The sequence below is a fragment of the Acipenser ruthenus genome, chromosome 23 (assembly GCF_902713425.1).
Source record: "Acipenser ruthenus chromosome 23, fAciRut3.2 maternal haplotype, whole genome shotgun sequence".
Taxonomy (NCBI): Eukaryota; Metazoa; Chordata; class Actinopteri; order Acipenseriformes; family Acipenseridae; genus Acipenser; species Acipenser ruthenus.
Genome location: NC_081211.1, coordinates 508,317 through 528,382, shown reverse-complemented (window position 1 = coordinate 528,382; position 20,066 = coordinate 508,317). Strand labels below are relative to the sequence as shown.

The 20,066-nt window shown below is 42.4% G+C and overlaps 1 protein-coding gene across 1 annotated transcript in view; it reads right to left on the bottom strand.

Moving 5' to 3' along the window:
* Positions 1-20,066, bottom strand: part of LOC117413239 (CUB and sushi domain-containing protein 2-like) — a 161,534-nt gene that overhangs the window by 13,769 nt on the left and 127,699 nt on the right. Inside the window, exons 44-58 of the mRNA XM_058997322.1 lie at positions 18,641-18,786; positions 17,701-17,781; positions 15,986-16,099; positions 12,893-13,081; positions 11,729-11,875; positions 10,957-11,145; positions 10,207-10,392; positions 9,552-9,746; positions 9,084-9,257; positions 8,705-8,878; positions 8,401-8,574; positions 6,254-6,442; positions 4,859-5,032; positions 2,907-3,089; positions 537-713 (exon numbers count right to left, since the gene is read on the bottom strand). Coding sequence (XP_058853305.1) covers positions 537-713; positions 2,907-3,089; positions 4,859-5,032; positions 6,254-6,442; positions 8,401-8,574; positions 8,705-8,878; positions 9,084-9,257; positions 9,552-9,746; positions 10,207-10,392; positions 10,957-11,145; positions 11,729-11,875; positions 12,893-13,081; positions 15,986-16,099; positions 17,701-17,781; positions 18,641-18,786 — 2,492 coding nt within the window. The remainder of the gene's footprint in view (positions 1-536; positions 714-2,906; positions 3,090-4,858; positions 5,033-6,253; positions 6,443-8,400; positions 8,575-8,704; positions 8,879-9,083; positions 9,258-9,551; positions 9,747-10,206; positions 10,393-10,956; positions 11,146-11,728; positions 11,876-12,892; positions 13,082-15,985; positions 16,100-17,700; positions 17,782-18,640; positions 18,787-20,066) is intronic.

Here is a 20,066-nt window from a genome sequence, read left to right as displayed (position 1 = left end):
GGAGCAATATAACGACCATCCGGATCATAAAGCCATAACCTACTTCACTGCACCTGTTAAACATGGTGTGGAATGGCCCTCCAGCACGAGAGTTGCCATTCCTTGAACACATTACAGTGTTGTTAAGTTTACCAAAGCCTGTAAAGATATGACTAATCTATTGTAATTAAAAACTATTTATAAAATGGCTATTTAATGGTTCTGATCTCTTTTCATTCCAATCTGGAAAATCACAGTTTTAAAAAATGGAAATAAATTCATGACACACTCGAAGGCATGGGTGGTACTGATACCACTAACTTCTGAGGGGTTTGAACACACTCGGCTACGCCTCGTGTGTCACAACCCACCTGATATGTGAGCCCGGCCACCTTGTGTGTTACTGCCTATGCATTTATCGCTAAACAGATGCAAGTCTGAATATTGAAGTTATCATTTTTACCATGGTTGGATTTTTTTGTTCATGCTTTATCATAGCTCCCACCGAATCCCCATGCTTGTCCGTGCTTGACCATGATTTACAGAAGGCGGCGTACCTGTGCACTCAGGAGTGGCTCCGGTCCAGGTTCCATTGATGGTGCAGTGTCTGGTCAGCAGTCCTGTGGAATAGTAGCCCTCCCGGCATGAGTAGTTGATGGAACTGGAGAAGACCAGGCCGTCATTGAAGAGTACTCTCGCATTGCTGGGGGTCCCCGGATTCCCACAGGACACCACTGTGGAACACAGACACCCACAAAGCGTTAGAGACCAACGGTTATGGGACACGAACTGCAGAGGGGCAGAAACACACCGTTTACTGGAGATTCAAAAGCACACCAAGAAAATCCCTCGCTTTGCTATGTTTAAGACCTCATACGCCAGTCAGCGTCACACCTTGGCTGTTTTCCTGGTAGTCTGCTATTTCAAATGCTCACTACAGGAGACAGATGTCTGGTCAGTGTGATTTCAAGCCACTTGGTTGAGCAACAGTCTCTTAGGTGTAGCTTAAAAAAAAAACATCCTAGCAGCAAAAGAAAGAGTGAGAGCGACTAAACTAAACGGGGAAAAGTTGTAACACAAAGGTCATCTGCAAAGAGCAGACATTTGGCAGAATCGGGTTCTGAATAATTCATAATGCTGCATCTTACGGTTTCTCCTTTTTGGGGCTTTTTAATCTGCTCAGTAAATCCTTTTTAATGACCAGCTGTGTTCCCATTGATGTCTCTGCTAACCGAATTGCAGGTGTGCACCTCAATGACAGGCAGGGAAAAAAAAACCCAGACAAACTTTCAAATGAAATCTGTTTTGGATGCAGCTCTTTTATTTCCGACACCAATAGCTGGTTTCACATACCCTGATTAGTACTACTCCTGTACTACCCAATGTTAATTTAGGTAAGGTAAACCAAGATTAGTGCTAATCTGGTTCTGTGAAACCAGCCACAAATGTTTAAAACATAAGCGTATGTTCAATCTGGAGTGACAGCTGGCTGTGGAGAGCTGAGGCCAATATATCCCTGTCCACCTGGTGAATTAGAAGAGGTTGAACCCCAAGCCGAGGGACTGTGGACTACCCAACTTTGTTCATTAAAATAGCATGGTCCATTTTCTCCCCTGCATGATCTACCTATTTCCTGGCAAGCTCATGACTCAAGCAGGCTCTGCTGGGAGATATCACTACAAGAGTCGCGGTTCATTCTGGAGAGCTAAAGGGTTACTGAGCTTCTCTGTCTACTGCAGAGGAGGAGCAGGCAGGAAAGAACCTACCTATCTGTCTATCTATCTATCTATAATCCCATCCTTAGAACATAGTTCATCAGTACAATCTTTGGTTTTGTCATTTATATTAAGTTAATAGGTCATGTGGAGGGTTTCTCTCATTATAACAGAAATCATTTCTCTCAGCTTTGCTTTGTAGTCCTCTCATCCAAATTTTATAACAATCTTTTGCAACAATAAAAGACTCCCTACACACTACATACTCGTTTACAAAAATAAATGAACCACGTCATTAAAAACTTAGTTCATCACAAAATCGTGAATAGTTTTGCGTCACTTTGCTAACTTGTTTCCCAGTCCTCCTTAAATTGCCTTTCCTTGTGGCAGGCCTCGTCCTTTACTAATTAGAAGCTGTTTTTCTCCGCAGGGAGCAGGGTCCTCTCACGGGAATGTTTTACTTTCCTGGGATTTCAAGCATCACTTACCTCTTAAGTTTTCTTACTGTTTATCGTTTCATTGTTATTAACCACTAAATTAAATGAGGATAGAAACAGAATATTAAACAGTCCCCTTCTCTTTCGTTTATTTAAATGCTGCATCTATAATAAGTAGCTAACAAAACCGTTTTTTCTCTTGCCTCTTTGCTTTGCCCAGTAACAAGATAAAACCTGCAAGTGCTGTTATGTGCCACAAAAAAAAGAATTGATTGAGAATAAATGGGCACATTGTGGGAGGATGGAAACTATGGTAATACATAAATAATGTCAGCTAACTCATCTGGGAGTCACAGAGATTCAATGCATAGCCAATTTGAACAAACTGGGATTGCAGTTTTTCACATAAAATCCTGTGCAACCTGCCCATGAACTGTTCAGAATGGGAAATATCCCTTTGACCAGTGAGGGAGGCCCATGTGATTTAATTCTTGGATTGTACAGAAATGGATCAAATTCCATGTTTGTTATGTTGATCATTTTTTATAGCAACACCTAATGAGCTAAAAATATCCAGTATTGTTTATTATCATTTTTTCAATATTTAAAAACACGCACAGGGCACTACCTCTGTATGAGGGGTGTGCACAAAAGCCCAAACACCAAATTCCAAACCATACCAAACTAGCACCTTAAAGAAGCAGACTTGCTAGCACAACAATCTCTCTGCTTATTGCTAATAAAGAGGTAGTCTGTTGATGGAAAGTTGCCATACCGTGACACTCAGGCTGGTGGCCTGCCCAGGAGCCGTTTGCTTGGCAACTGCGCTCAGAGGAGCCTCTCAGAATGTACCCCGGCTCACAGCTGAACCTCACAGCACTGCCCACCGAGAACTCCTCGCCTAGCCGGATACCATGGGAGGGCACACCGGGGTCGCCACACATGCCAAGGAACTCCCCTGGAAAACAGGGCACAAGAAAGCAAATGTTGGCTTGAAATGTACAGTGAATTCCTTGTGATCCTATAAACCCAGCTTACCATTTATTTGGACCACTCTCTAGCACCATCGCTTTCAGTTTGTAGAAAATCTGAAGAGCTTGCCTCTATTAGGGCTTTTATTTTTTAGCTTACTAACTTTTTTGTTTTAGGTAACATCTTTCATAGAAACAGTAACACAAAATGAAGTCTCCATGGTAACCCTCTAACTGAAATGTAATCATGTTCATCCATCAATTTAAAATGCAGTTGTACTAAAAATGATTTCTCAATGCTGAAAGTGAAAATATTTGGCAACGAAGTTTATTAAGCAAGTTATACTTTTACGAAGTGTAAACGCTCTGTCAACACTGATATAATATATCATCATTAGGGCTTCTGTTTTTCAGTTTTTATTCATTTCATTTTTCAGTGCTTGTTTTTAGCTATTTTCGAGTTTTATGCAAATCAGTTTTTTTCGGAGCTTTCGCTTTTTCTATACTGTATGAAATTATTGTTTTCGGTTACTTTCCAAAATTCTTGGCCATATTTTTGTGTCACAGTACACTTCAATTGTACCTTCTTTCCTTTGCTGTCTTCCACAACGAAATCGTTATGGTCACAGGCACATTCTTTTGTGTGTGTGTGTTTATGTGTTTTTTTTACATTTCGCCACAATTTGCAATCCTGTTTTAAATTCCACGAGTGCGTAAATCCTCCCTATCGAACGTTAACAAAGCTTTAAATCTCGAGAGCAAGAACAATCCTCCGTTTCTAATTGTAATCTCGTTTTAAATCTCACAATCGTGTTACAATCCTCCAATAGAAATGTAGGAATTTGTTGCTGCTGCTCAGTAGTTGGGGTGGGTTTAAAATATTCAGAACACATCAATGTGAGATACCAGTCAGGAAGGAGGGACATTGCCCAGCAGCACTGGGAAAGTTATTATGTATTGTTTTTGTAGGTCATTTTATAAAACAAAATCCACGGGGAAAGGGGTCAAGTCAATGTGAATTGAGTAACCATTATGTAACAATATAACTAGTGTTTTTCCAGTGTTTATTGGATATACACTGATTTCATTTTTTTTGTATCGCAGGTGTTTTATCGTTTTTTATGGGTTAAAACCAAAAATCAGAAGCTCTAATCATAATATATCTCAGTAATTGAGATATCATTATGAGTGAAGTAACATATAATGTGCGCTTGTATTCCTAGAGGCGCTGAAGCCTCTTACAGGCAGCAGCCTTCGTCAGCACTTGGCACTGGTGGGAAGTGAGTCCCGGTTAAGGGGGAGCAGAGGAGAAACCCTTTTTCTTACATCTTTAGACAACACATAACCGAAGAACATGCCAGCTGTCAAACCCAATACACATCTCATCTCTCTTTTCTACAGTAAGAAAATGATTATATTCTCTAAAAGAGATTTTCATAATCCGTTGATATTTTTCAACCCATAAATACAAGCACCCGTTTCTTTACAACTGCTTTCCTTTTTATGACCATTTACCAGAGTAAAAACGATAACAGGTTTTAACTCCCCAATGTCAAGGTTGTTGGAGCCAACCAATAACAACAACAAAAAAAACTAGATCAATTTTCAAGATTGTTAAACTGTCAAGCAGTTTCTGAAAGATTATGGCTTAAAAGCAAATAGCTACTTGACAGGAGAATTACATTTTTATAACTGTGGTCTTAGAGAGATGTCAGATCCACAGTTTTTTTTGTGGTCTCTGTTTAGTTCTCCCTACCTGAGCAGTGAGGGAGCGACCCACTCCAGCGTCCGTCCAGCTGGCACATCCTGGTTGAGTTCCCGATGAGCACCCGTCGCCCCACACAGCTATAACGGATCACTGAGCCTACAGTGAATCTGTCCCCCTCTAGCTGGGCATTGGGGGGCACACTGGGATGCCCACATGACACCACTGCCAAAAACAAGAGACAGAAACACATGATAAAATGTTCCAGCCTAACTTTACACCCTCAATCAGAAGATATACTGCCGGTCCGTCTACAGCAGTTGGTTGTACAAGTTCTCAACAGAATTTTCCCCCAGAAATATTTCCCAATGCCTTTGTCAGAGTTTTCTTTTTGGTTCTACTTCATCAGAAATATAGTAAAACTAACAGATACATTTAAAAAAAACAGGGTTCTGTAACAGAATGTATAAATAATGGGTAGCAGTCTGATAAATGCATTTTGTTTTACTACAGAACAAGGATAGGCAGACTTGCGTTTGAATATCTGAGGTGAATTCTCCAACACAATATTGATCTCTGTAAAGCTCATTGCCCAAGAACTGCATATTACTATCCATGAGCAAAGCAGACAATGGCCTTTGCCAATGGTCATATAAAGAGGCTAACTACACTCCAACAAGCATGTGTGTGGTACCATATATTGTAACTATAGTACAAGGGACAGCATCATATAGCTTATGGATTCCATCTAAATTTTGCGTCTCTCTCAAGTGGCAGATCAAGCACAGTTTATATACATGATTACTTTTTTAGTGTCGCTGTAAGAACAAGCTCCATTCAGCTATAGATCTTATTGCATGTTTATGCATCTGCTCTCTCTGCACAGCAACTGTCCGGGTTGGATAATTGTGCCGGCTGCACTTGGAAGGGAATGAAGAGCTGATTGGAAAATAAGTTCATTTCTATTCTCACACCGCCTCCAACGCTGCTGCTTAATGGCCACTCTTCAATGCTAATGGCACATTTGATTGCACAATGTTCTCCCTCGGCTCCTGGTGCGTGCTTAATTATAGCTCACATTCTACTCCAACACTTGTCTGTCACCAAAAGCGTGCTTTTATTACAGCTGCTGTATTATCAATGAACTTTATTTTCTGTCAAGCAATGCAAATCAAATGTCACAGACCTGCAAGCCAGCTCAAAAACATGATTTAGAAAACGCTTATTTTGTAACACAGACGAAAGCATTAGCCGTTACAAAATAAAAAACAAACAACATGAATTATATTAAGTTTTTCTAACTTTCAGAATAAACACTTTGTGCCTCATGGCTATGCCTCTAATTGCACAACAATACTTTACAAAAAAAAAACGTTACTGTATTTGTAAAAGATAAACACAGCATTGAGATTCAGGACAGGCACCGGTTGTGGTGGGGTGACTTACGGAGACACTGCGGCAGTGAGCGGTCCCATGTGCCATCCCCCTGGCAGGACAGTACCTCCGTGCCCAGCAGATAGTACCCAAGGCTGCACTGGAACAACACGATTGTCCCGAAGCTGAATCGATGAGGCCCACTCGACTGTACCTGCCGAACACTGTTATCAACATGTCCTGGGTCTGTGCAGTTCATTACTGTGGGAACAGCCGTGACAAACAGTCAGGACCAAAGCAGCTTGGGGTTTCAGAATGCTAACAAGAGTAGCTAACACTCCTAAACACACTTGATTGCACTGCGACAACAGCTTTAATTACAATGCAGCTACATGTTTAACTACACAACTTTACACTTGCAGATGTGTAATTACAATTGAATTGCTACGTAACCACAGGTCTGTTACACTGTGATTGCTTAACTGATCTGCAGTTCATTTCGATTTGAAGGATATTCTTTCATTGTAACCTTGGATAAGACTTAAGAATCACATTCCTAGATGCAGTATTAAACTTCACCACAGATGTTAGCAATAAACTTTTTGGCAGGATGAGATGAAACTGCATTTGGACGCTGACAAAGGATGAATTTCTGAACAGATCCAACAGATGTGTTTTTTTAATGAAGGATGCCCTTTGCTTGCAGGCATTTGTAGGGATTGCAGTGAGAGAAGTAAGGGAGAGTTTATACCAGGGGCTACATGCACATAACATTCAGGAGCAGTATCGAGTGATTGTGCTGCAGAGAAAGACATTAAGTAGCCTTGTACTATCTGGAATTCCAAATACATTAAAAACTGATAAGTGCAGCAGTGAATGATGGTACTTAAGCTTAATGGATTTTAAAACCACCGGGACAGCACTGTTCAATTGAGACTGACAAAGACAATCCCTAATCAATTTTATACATATATACACACATAACAAGGCAAGCTGTGTAGCTCCTACACGATGCTAGGCAGTCTTTCACTCTACTCTCCTGTAGGGAATAGTGAACTAACAAAGCCATCAGGTATTCTCTTTAAGTGGCCTTGGTCTAAACGGCCCCAGCGGAGTCTATGTTAAACGACTGTATGGGTCTCAATGGACTGCGCTTCTTCAAGCTGTAAGGCATGCTGTGTTTCCTGGAGGCTGTCCTGCTTCCAAGCAATGTAAAAACAAGGTTAAGGACAGCTTCAACTACCATCAAACACTCCCAGGACATTCACAGTCACAGATTCTATTAGCGTGACCACAGGCTACTAAACTAAACCACCCCTCTGCTGCTCCTGGCTTGCTCCAGGCTGATTTCAGTAACTAATAGTATTCTGTAGTGGGTGTAAAATTTGGACCATTCCAGGTCATGAGACCAAACCCTGGGGAGGTGGAGTCTCCTCCATTTGTGGTTGATGATACATGAACCACAAGTGATGGAGAACACGCTCCCATGGTTGCGTGCGCGCAAAAGTAATGTTTCAACACTTGGTAAAAACGTGTCTAAAGCTTGCAAATATGACAATTCTTGGAGGAAGACCTTGACAGATTTTGTTTCAATTAATTGATTTAAGCTACTGATGCAAGGTGGTCAAGCAATTTCCCTTAGCCCGCTTGAATAGGAACTGATCCAACTCCAACCTCCAAAACTGGGACCTTCTCTTGATGGCTGCTTGCAATGCAGTGGAACTACAGGATATGATGTCGTCGTAACTATGAGCACAGTAGTGTCCCAGAAACAATAACAAAGCTGATTTTAATAAAGGCCCTACGTACATAACATTGCTATAGCTACTATGATATATTTTCTACAAAATATATCTATAATTCCATATTCACTGGGGGGTCAAATTGAATGTATTTTAAAAAGGTAATTTAGGTCTGCGTTGACTGTGTGCTTCTCAGTGAAGTACTTCTGTCTCAGAAATCAGCCGCATCACACATCTCATAAATAACATTAATGTCCCAATTTTCCTAGCGTCTCTGAAATACAGTTTCAACAACTTAATTAAATCAGTCGTTTTTCCTTTGACTTTCTTCTTTCCATTTCTCTAAATGGGCACATTAGCCTTATCTCACAGAGCCACGAGGCGCCCTTTCGCAATTCCGTTTCATTTCATTTTGGATGCAGAAGAGGTCACCCAAGGTAAAAGAGCAATCACAGTCACGCACCGTACAGTACTTACTTTTGCAGTTTGGCAGAGCATTGCTCCACTGGCCGTTGGCTTGGCACTGGGACCTGACTGCCCCCTTCAGGATGTAGCCGGTGTTGCAGGCGAATCTCACCATGTCGTTCAGGTTGAACTGGGTGCCTTGCGTCAGCCCATTGGTGGGATTGCCAGGGTGACCACAGGTGATGGCTATGGAGAATCAAGCAAACCATTGCATTCACTATTGATAGTGCCTGCATCCATTACATTTCAATGCTCAATGGGAGAATGTCATCTTTTTTTACACTGGTAACATGCTTTTCATTCGGGCCATACTCACGGACACAAACAGGGGTTCGGCCGGACCAGTGGTGGTCCTGCTGGCAGATCCGCACGGACATGCCGATGAGACGGAAGCCCGGGTTGCACTGGTACACCACGCTGCCCCGGTAATTATAATTCTCACCCACGATCTGCCCGTTTACAATGGGGTCCGGGGTGCCACAATGCCCAGCTGCGAAGGGGGACAGCAGAGAAAGATAGTTAGTGCACTGAACCCATAATGGCACACTGTCCAATTCATAAAAACACCCAGACGGACTCAAGCCCGCTAGGATCTTCACTGCATTTCACCCAGCACTGTTCACAAGTGTGTATATGTAATCAACTATAAAACACTCAATAGCGGTATACAGTAGTAGAAAAAACAAGGAACCTACCGAGACAGCGGACCTCTGTGCCGCTCCAGAGCCCGTTGGCCATGCACTCTCGAACTCGCGACCCCACCAGTATGTAGCCCGTGTTGCAGGAGAAGATGGCGGTGGCCCCATACACTGTGAGCACCCCGATCTTGTTCCCGCTGGGGGGATGGGGCAGGTCTCCGCATGAGATGACTGAAGGGGTGGGGAAGAGGCAAAGAAACACACGTGGAGATCAGGAAACATCTCCACAGGAACACACAGTGATCATGAACACGGGCAGTCTAATAATAATGAGTCACTGGTCAAGGCTCAGAGTGGAGCCTGTATGCACTGCCATGGTTTAACCCACATTTCACACATTGCTTTAAAAAAAAGAACCTAGCAGTGGATTTAAGCAAAGAAATAAAGAACCAATTCAGTTTACAGGAGGAGAACCGCACCCCACGCCACCCCTCTCCTCCCAGACACACCCCTGGCATCACTTACTCCGACAGGTCGGTCTGGGCTCCTGTATGGTCCAGGTGCCATTGGCCTGGCATGTGGTGATGCGCTGGCCCCTGTAATAGTACCCGAGGTCACAGATGAGCATCATCTGAGCACCGTACCAGTTCTGGGTACCATAGATCTGCCTCCATCTCCCATGCTCCATTGCAACATGGCTAATGTCTGGACATGTTATTGCTGAAAGACATCAGGTGAATAAAATTAATATATATATATATATATATATATATATATATATATATATATATATATATAAAATGACCCCAGGCATCCACTGTATATAGGACAGAGGGATAACAATACATTTAATAGCACAAAAAGGTGTGTCTACACCTTTAAATCACAGGTTTCAATTAATGCACGTTTGCATTTGGACTATTAAGGTTCCCATATATTGACTGGGGGTTTATGTAGGGGATACAGGGAGTGAGAAGGAGAGAGAAACGTGAGTGAGACAGCTGCACTATCCCCTTTGCTCTGTACACCTCCTCAAAGCCTTCTGATCCCGCTTATTGTGTATCGACAATTGATACACAAGCCTTACACCTGACTGTGAGCTGCAATAGTGTTGATGGCGATGACAGTGGTGTCTGGGGAGGTGGGTCCCCTTCACTCCTCTCTCTGCAGGCTTGCTCACCAGTACACCGCGGAGGGATGTTGGAGGGGCTCCATTCTCCGCTCTCCTGGCAGATGGCAGAGGTGGGCTGGCCGGGCAGCAGTCTGAAGCCCTGGTTACACTGGTACACAGCCCTGGTGCCCAACGTGTACTCGCGTCCAAACACAGAGCCGTTGGCGGGGGCACGCGGCACGCTGCACGACACAGCTGATATTGAGACACAACAGAAAACAGGCTGTCAGAGAGGCTGTACATGTTAACAGTGTCCCCCCAACACATCCATATAAGATATCACTGGTATTAAATCGGATTCTGAATGTCTATAGCCGCACCCCATTTTTTCAACTTGCTGCAAGATGCAAGCATGTTTCTCATAAATATGTAGCTCTCATAAATGTAAGACTTGGGATAGTTATTATGCAGGTCCTTATTGTTTTTCATTCGCTTCCTGGTATCCTGGTATGTGTTAATCAGCATATCTACAGTGAAACCTACAGTGAAAGCTTACTGTATAACTTATACAAGTTTACCAAAGTAAATCTGAATGGTAATGTTCTAGTTCCCCCATGCTTTTCCCATGGTTTTACTGTGAATTTACCATAGTTTGCCATGTTTTATTTTTCTTTGTAATATGCTTTACCTTTACTTTCTGGGCTGTACAATGCTTATCTATGCTTTATCCTGCTTTAGCTATGCTTTATTACACTGTTCTATGATTTTCTTATGAGAGACTTTGTGTAAGGGATGTGCTGTTGCTTTGTGTTCTCTCACCTTGGCACAGTGGAGGGGGGGTGTTCCACTGGTACAGACCCTGGGAGGAGCGGGTACATGTGGCGCTGTTCTGCCCCACGAGGCGGTACCCCTGATCACAGCTGAAGCGCAGAGTGCTGCCCAGCCTGGTGCCAGTCTGACTGCGGATTGCACCATGGGAGGGAGCGCTGGGGGGGCTGCAGTACGGAGCTGCAAAACAACAGGGTATCAGCCACCATAAACAAGGACACCAGTGCTTATACAGCACAGCCCTATGCATTGTTTCTACTGGGGCTAATCTAATTTGCTCTAAATTATTTGCTAAAAAATTAGCAGTGTTTCTGAGAACTAAAGGAGCTTCAGATCAGAAATCGGAGTCTTTAAATACAACGGGCCATATTTACAAAGCGTTTAATCCTGACTTTAATTGTTTGTTTTTTAACAGGTAAAACACTTGTTAATTTTACAAAACTAGAACCAAACAACTCAAGTCACGTATTTCAAGTTCTCTTAAGCCCACTCAAAGTGTTTTGCATCTCATTTTGTAACACTAACATGTTTTTTTTTCCTATCCTTTCAAAAAGATAGGAGTTCATTAAAAAATGGAGGAAACGCTTTGCAAACAAGGCCTAATGTATTTAGTTTTGGACAGAAAAAAAAAATGCCACCATGCCGTCCAACCGCAGCATTTATATAGCATAAAAAATACCCCTGCATCGGTGCATCAAAATGGGGTTTCCAAGATATTGGAGTGCAAGTCTCAAAGCTTTAACTAAGATGAGTGCAGAAGTACCTGAGTATCGAATGTGGAACCCCTTGTAGCTGGAGGCGTGGTCGGAGGACCAGCGCAGGTACACCTTGTTGGTGGAGCTGGTGACACTCAGCGGGGCAGAGTAGTTTCCACTCAGGGTCATCAGAAGGGGACTCTGTCCAGAGGGACCTGGAGGGACAAGTACAGCGTCACACCAGCACAGAAAATACCCAGCTTTGGTTGTTGCTTCCTGATGCTGCTTTTTTTTTTTTTGCAAAATAAAAAAAAGCCAAAACCCAGTGCTACTATATAAAAGCCAAGAATGCTCCATGTGCTGTGGTTGTGTCACACTGAAGTACAAAGTGCAAAGTGCACTGTGGTATCTCTGACTGAGCAGAGAAAGAGACACCTCTGCTCCCCACCCACCTTGACACCAGGTGCACTTCATTTTATCAGAGAAATGAAAACATTTCAGTTTTCACCGATATCCAGTCAAGTGCAGTAACCTGGAAAACCCTTTGATTCTGACGCTGTAGTCTATGTAGGTCTGCATGTCTCCGGTGATTCCAGCTTGTTTATGTATTGATTTATATTTTTTAAATATTTATACAACACAGTCCCCTGCGAGGTAACATTCTGTTCAAAGGGAAATTCTGCAGCTTCCAGGCCTCCACAATTATTGGTTTTCTATCGTTTTCTTAAAGAAAAAATGTGTCCTTCTCAAATGAATCTGGCATAATGATAGAGATTGCAAGATCAAGACCGGTCCATTGCTTTAAAGTGAATCTGTATGGGAGCAGGCTTTTTGATTTTCCTGCATTTGTCCTCTTGGAATACTAGAAAGCGCACTGGGCCCAGTTTGCTCAAAATTCGGTACAGTGTTACATTTGGGTTTCGACATGTGCAATGACATTCAACGGTTATTATTGTGTTGAATGGTTTTCAAAAGAACATTAATGACTAACTGAAAATGCCTTTCAGACAATGTGATAAACGGGTGCAAGAATAAAGCACACCATCCTCTTTTAAATGCTATGCAAATAACCATACAAACTGCTGACGGTTCCCCAGTGCACCGATCCACTATTCAGAAATAAAGAGAGAAGACATGAAGACAGTACAAAGATTTCTCATCAAACGTGTCTATTTAGTGCCTAACTTAACCTCTGGTTGGAGGGGGTTCAGTTATTCCGGGAGGAAGCTCACCGTCAAAGATCTCCAGTTCGTCGTACTGCCTGTTGCTCTGGAAGTGCTCAATGTTGAGCGACACGTTGAAGCCCGGATCCAACTTCACCACCCAGGAGCAGGTCTGGAAGTGCGGGGAGCTGCCGGCTACGCCCTGGCTCAGGATCACTCCTGTGGAGGCCGTCAGAACCTCGTTCATAGGGCAGTGTACTGGAGACAGACCAGGGAGACACACACACAAGTTAGCAACTTAGTACAGAGACCAGTGGAGTAAAGAGAGACAGTCAGGCATACACACACACACACACACACACATACAGAAAAGACACCAGACACTCATACACAGGTCTGGAACAGAACTCAGTGTACTTTGAAAACACTAAATAGACAAAGGCTATGAACACCGTACAGCGATCAAAGGACAGCAGGGACATACAGGGGTTAGCAATGCAGTACAGAGAAGCCAAACCATTTATTCAGGCACCTGGAGAAGATCAAAGGGGCTAAACTAAAAGGAAAGCCTGGAGCTTTAGATAGAGACAGGTCTAACCAGCACAGAGCAAAGTATAAGAACCTTCCTCTTCTCGACCATGACAAAGCACTAAAGATGAACCACTCTGCCTGCCCCGTGTGCCAGGAAGCGGCAGTCCCGACTCTGGAAACCACCCAGGGGTGAGGATTCTGATGAGAATTCTGAGGATCCAATTAGCCTCGGAGTCTCCGAAGTGTGACAGTGTAATCTGCGAGCTTGGCAGCTTGTTCGAGGCTCATGTAAAGATTTAGACCGTCGTGTGTCACAGTGCACCTTGGGTGTGTCTATTTGTAAATAATTTATAGCCCTGTTAGTGAAGGGATTTTCCTGATGGTCTCGTACGCTGCTCTTTCACTCCCCCGAGTGAAGAATGCTCCTCGGTGTGAAACGAGCACCAAAGGGGGGGGGGGGGGGACTCGAGAACAGAGTGAAAATCACAGTGGGAAGTATAGTTTTCTAACCCAGGTAACCCACCATAATACATTTCTCTTCTCCCCTTACAGACCCTCATTCAGTTCTCCCAACCCTCCAACTCTCATTTCTATATTAATTTATGTATTAAGTGTTGCATGAAAAACATTTAAGAAACCCTTTTTTGTGTTTAGTCAGTGCTTTGTGTGAAGCGTGTGGGTTTCTGTTGAAAGCACTAGCTCATTTCTATCCATCTGCAACTGGAACTGCTTAGTCATCTCTTGAATAAAATAAACAGTATAGATGTATATTAAAATTAAAATTAGGCCAGTATTTACCTAGGCATTCACAAATATTCATAGACAACTCTTCCCATTGCACATTTTTACAGCTACTGTTTCTCCAGCGGCAATGTCACCTGTTGGCCCTATTTTATAAATATTACCACAAATGACCCTCTCTTTACCTTACCATTACTGTGTTACTGAGTCATCCTTTGAAAAGCATGGAGCCGAGGTCGCTTCCTCCAATTAAATTCTAAATGAAGTCTGTCCGAGCAGTTATTTGTAAACGTTGTTCCTTCACAGTGGATTGAATTAGGACTCAATCTTTCATGACTCAAAGCTTTCAAGTTGCTGTACAAAACACTAACCTTTTCAAAGCCTTCACCTAACAATTTATTAAAATCAATAACCTCAACATCTCAACACGTCAAACTTAATAAACTTCTCAAAGAACATGGAAAACCCACGACCCTCCGGTCAAGAGTCCAGAGCCCTAACCACTACTCCACACTGCTGCCCAATAAAGAGAGGGAGGCCTCCAGACCAAGTAGCCTATTGGATTTCACAATGAGGGAGGAGGAGGAGGAGGAGGAGGGGACTCTGCAGCTACATCATTTCCACAGCGGAAGTAACAGGTGATTAATTTCTCCAGGATGTGTATGCCCCCCACCCCCTCTTTAAGGAGCGAACAACGAGCATATCAGCAACATACCTCCCTGTCACAGTTGTGTATAGAAGATCAGAGCTCATCGGAATTGGGGAAAAGCAGATCACCATGACCTACATCCATCCCTACCATCCAGACAGGCAGGCTCCTGCACTCCCAATAACTTACAGTGAGGGATTGTGTGGAGAAGCGTTTCTCCAGACATATCTATTGAACTTTTGACTGATTAACAGTACGGGTACTTCTAGGAATCAATAATATATATTTATTGTGTGTTATTGTTATTTGTAAATATATTATTTGCCTTAAAACTATTATTAGTGTTATTATTATTATTATTATTATTACTATTATTATTATTAGTAGTAGTAGTAGTAATAGTAGTCATAGTAGAGGTAGTATTATAAAGCATATCAAATGCTGAATTTTCAGAGCCACCCATTCTTTCTGTTTTTCTCTCATTCTTTCAAACAGCACTTTCCCTGTGAAGTGCAGATCATATCAAAGTGATACATTTACCGAGCGATAACAGGGCTCCAACGCCTCTTTGGCGTGAAGGAACTCTAAAAAGCTTGTGATTTGACAGGTGCAGCTGCAGACTGCCTCTCCCTTGCATGCCAATGAGGAGGCTGGTTGGGAGCAGCCCGTGCTATCTGGAGGCACTGCAGCAAGGCCCATTCGGCTGGCTCTCTGCAATCACTCCCCTGCTTTTTCCTTTAGCCTGTAATCCATGAACACAGATGACCCGACCCTTCACGCCCCCAAGCCCGAGTCGCTTTGTATTCAATCCAGTGCAGATTGAAATACACTCCACTACAGAGCTGTGTGTCACAAGCCGTTTCAAGGGGAAAACAGCAGACTATCTGACTGAAAGGGCTAACAATAGCGGTATTGAAAGACTTGTACTAGACAGGGAGCTTGGGTTTAGCCTGGATCACGGATTTCTGCCTTTGAAATCTCACTAGATTAAATACTCCACAGACGAATAAGTGGTTTTTGACAGATGATCTGTGTTACTCTAGACAGTGTGCAGCCGTGCAGTGGGGAAGGTTGTTTGGTTTACAGCAGGACTCAAACCATTGAAGAGAGGAGCCCTGCAATTAGAATGCCTGACCACAGTGCCACGCGTCGCAGTCTCTTCAATTGTTTCAATAACGGAGCGCTCACATTCTAGATGGATTTTCTTTAATTGGTTTTTGTTTTTGTTTGCATGACATTACCTTCACAGGATGGAGGAGGTCCTTCAAACTGGAGATAGGTTCCCAGTCGGCAAGTCAGGATCTCATTACCCACTAGCAAGAACCCAGGCAGGCACCTGTACCGCACAATATCGCCTGCAGAGGCAATGCAGAGAGGGCAGTGAGCAGCTTCACAGTGACTGAAGGACCTTTAAGCTGGAGAGAAAGGCTGAGGGAAAACTGAAGTTCATTCAATTAACCCTTTAAGGTATAAGGCACATGTGTCCAGCAAATAAAACTATGCTAACTTTTATTTTTATTTTTGCAATGAGATGCACAAAACAGGTTGGATCTGGTCAGTTTCCTTGTGATACCTGAGTCACTCCCAAATGTATTTTTTAGAAGAAACCGTTTGAACAATCGCTCAGTTCCTTGTGTACCTTAAAGGCTTAAAAGAAACGGTTTCTACTTGGCGTGTATCAATGGGTTCAGTTCATTACCTGGCTAAAATATTAATGCATGCAAAAAAACAAGCTCATTTGGATTCATTTCACTTTTGATTTGAACCATTAATGAGGTGTTCATCTGAATAACTATTCACTCCCTTTTTGGGATAGTTTACTTTCCAAAAACACCCTTTCTTCCTAAAAATGTAATTGCACTGAAGTCACAATACTGTTTGTTTTTTTGCTATGATTTTGGCAGCAGCCCAAGATAAAATCATAAAAATAAATACCCAACCATCCCAGCACAGCGTCAAACAGATTACATATCAACAAACTGAAAAAACTGCAGCGCTCTGCCTTATATTTCAAAACATGGCAGATAGCAAAGCATTAACAGAAACATGCATCAGTTACATAGTTATCAATCATACATACTACGCAGTTTGAAACGGAGGCTGACTCAGCTGAACACTGACATAGGCACAGCACAAGAAATTCAGTTCACTGTTATTGGCTGCGTGCCAGCTTGTCTGAATTCTCCCTGCAAGCCTAGTTAACACGCCAAGCCCGGACACTGTACAATGCATCGGAATACTAAAAATGCCTTTGTTTTCCCTCCAGTGAAACCCAGATTAATCAGTAAATTAACTTAGCTAATGCGGCGAATAATCAGTTATCAAGAACGTCCATCCTTAGAAGCAAGTGACTGTGTGAAAAAAAAGCCCAAATTAGGCGCCACTTGGATTTCGAAATTCACCCCAAAGACACAGCAGAGCAGCTGACTCTCCCTGCCCCTACCTAGTCCTGGGATCCCAGCCTCAGAGGGGAATATGAGGTCGCAGGCATACTAAACACAGCTATCCGTACCCATTGGACGTCCTGTTTAATAAGCTAATGAGGTTTACTGTAGACGGAATCAACTATGGAGGCTATACTGCTAGGATCCAGAGCCACAAAGACAGCATTACTAATTCAACAAGGTTGGGTTTAATCCAATCGAAAATAGGTTAAGAGCCGAATGTTTAAGAAGAGCCTGGAACTGGAACTGGACCAGAGCACAGGCAGCTTTTCTGCTTCCAGCCTGTTGAAGAAGGCTGCACCAAAACATGAACACAGATTTCCCATGAAGCCTTTTTTTTTAGTGTGGAATTAAACTAACCGTGTTACTTCTGCAGCTTGCATGCTTACAGAGCACACTTCGATCTAGCGTTATTAACTGAGTGTGATTATAGGTGGTGGCATTCCAAGCATGCACACTGAATTCCTAAGAGGCTCGTGCTTCATGCCGGGCTAGGCTCTGAACATAATTACCTATTTTAAACTCTTGACTCGCAGTCAAGATTTCAGCATTCGGGGTGGTGGGTGGAGGGCGACATAACCGAAGTTGATAGGCTGAAAACAGAAAGAACATAAAAAAAGGAGAGGGAGAGAAACAGAAAGTAGCGTGAGCATTGTAACTTGCAGCTTGTAGATACTTACAACTTTCACTCCTGTCCTACTTACTTGTGACAAGTCTCTGTAACACAATATAGAATTACAGTTGTGTCATTTCTGCACTATAAGAGTTAAAAAAAAAAGGGAAATCCAATTTAAAGTACAATACCTATCCTAAAAATGTTTCCCAGCAAATGAAATTGTCTTTAAATCAAGTTAAAGAGAAGCACAATACAACAAACAGACTCAGGAACATGTTCAAACCAGAATATTTTAAATTGTGAAGGCGTCTGTTTTCCTCTTGTGAAATGTACGTTTTATGGTGTGATGCATTCATGTTTAAAAGAGAAATTATTCTAAACATCGATTCGATCTAAAACGCAATTGTTTTTGCATTGCACAGGGAAAGTCTGTACCGTTTTGTCTTGGCTTCCTTTGTATTACACCACATGTGTCTGCAGTACAATAAAGAAACAGCTTCACTCTTTTACTCAAAGCCAGAGACCAAGGGGATTAACTACAAAGTAACTAAAAGATCTTGAGGAACAGAAAAAAAATATTAATAAAAAACAAAACAAAAACAGCTGGGCATCCACTTTGTCCCATTAAAAAAGAAAACACAAAACCAGTGGAGCCCTTGTTCCTGGCACAACATGATTGTTACTTTTAGTAACAATATAAAAGCTAGCGGAGGAGCTCATGGCTCAGGCAAACAGGGAATGAATCTATCAGATAACAAAAGAATCTTCTTATCGCAGTAGGAAAGGCTGCTGTTGAGTGAATCTGTTTGCCTGGCATAATTGGGATCACCCCTGACCTTGGTAGTTGAGCATGAAGAGCCCTCCGTTGGCCGAGTCACTGTGGAAGGTGATGAGGATCTGATTGGAGGAGCTACGGGTAGATTCCTTTGCCATGCCCCCTGTGAAAACCCCCAGCTTCGGTGAACCTTCCTGGGAACCATCCCTGTATCACAGACAAGAGGCAAAGGAAAGAGCTTAGATCCATCCCTCCGTATTAAGAACAAGTCCTGCATATTAGCGTAACAATATTTATTAAGGTTTTCCTAATTAAGCCTTCATCAAGGGTTCATATTAAAAAAATAAATATATAAATAAATGCACCATAAGTATGGTTTTGTTGCCTGGGTAATGCCATGCTGTGCAGTTGACTTTTAGGAAGCACGCTAAAGCAGTAGTGTTACACTATCTATAATTAAGCATGCTGTGAAGGGCTTTGCAGTTTATTTGCATTCTCCAATAGGGGTTCATCTATAGAGACACAGACCCCTGCCCCCCACCCCTTGCAATTACAACATCTGGCCACTTGGTTGGGTACCACTGTCAGTTATGCAAAAATCCAAGCAATGTAAAAGGAATTAATCTGTGATATTTATGTTTGCTTTTGCAAATTCGCTTCTATGTATTTTACTCAAATGTCATCTGATTTATAAACAGTGTTTTCCCCTTGAAATGCCTGGAAGGATTTAAGCCAGCTTCATGCTCAATTTCAACCAGCAGAGCATGTTTAAAAAGAAAAAAAGACCTTTCAGTAAATCAATGAGTAAAGAGAAAGATGAATCCACCCTCTTGCTGTACATTTCCCTGACATTTATCTGCTTGGAGTAAACAGGAGAGACTCAGTGTAGCCTCAGAGGCAACATTAAAGGGGAGGATGTTAGAGTTGCATTCTGGGATGCTGTTCTCTAAACACATTGTACTCAAAAAACATTGACAATGATCCCAGAGAGACCCTCCAGTGCGTTAACAAAACAATAACCCTGATAAACAACACACCAAGGTTCTTTCATGAAAAAAAGATTGCCCGATACTCCTGAAGTCTAAATACAGGTCCCTCGTGATAAAAAACAAAACAAAAAAACACCTGTTCTAAATTAATTATTGACTTGAGTTTTTATCCTAAAATACGGTTCTTCTGTGACTGTTTCTAGCATGTCCTTTTGTGCAACATTTTTTTCTTCGCAACACCGATGTGTGACACCTTCTTGTCATTGAAACCAAGCACTGGGCTACACACTCTCAGATCACATTTTACAGGGCTGGTGTTTTCAACATGAGCTTATAAGGTTGCAACCTTCCTAAACAGCAGAATGCAGCAATTTCACAGAAACGCACATCACCTCTTGGTATACGGCATGCTTCCCCAGCAGTAGGGCAAGGTGGTCAAGTGACTTAATAAATCATTCTGTATTGTATATTCCCCAGGTTAAATATCTACAGAACACA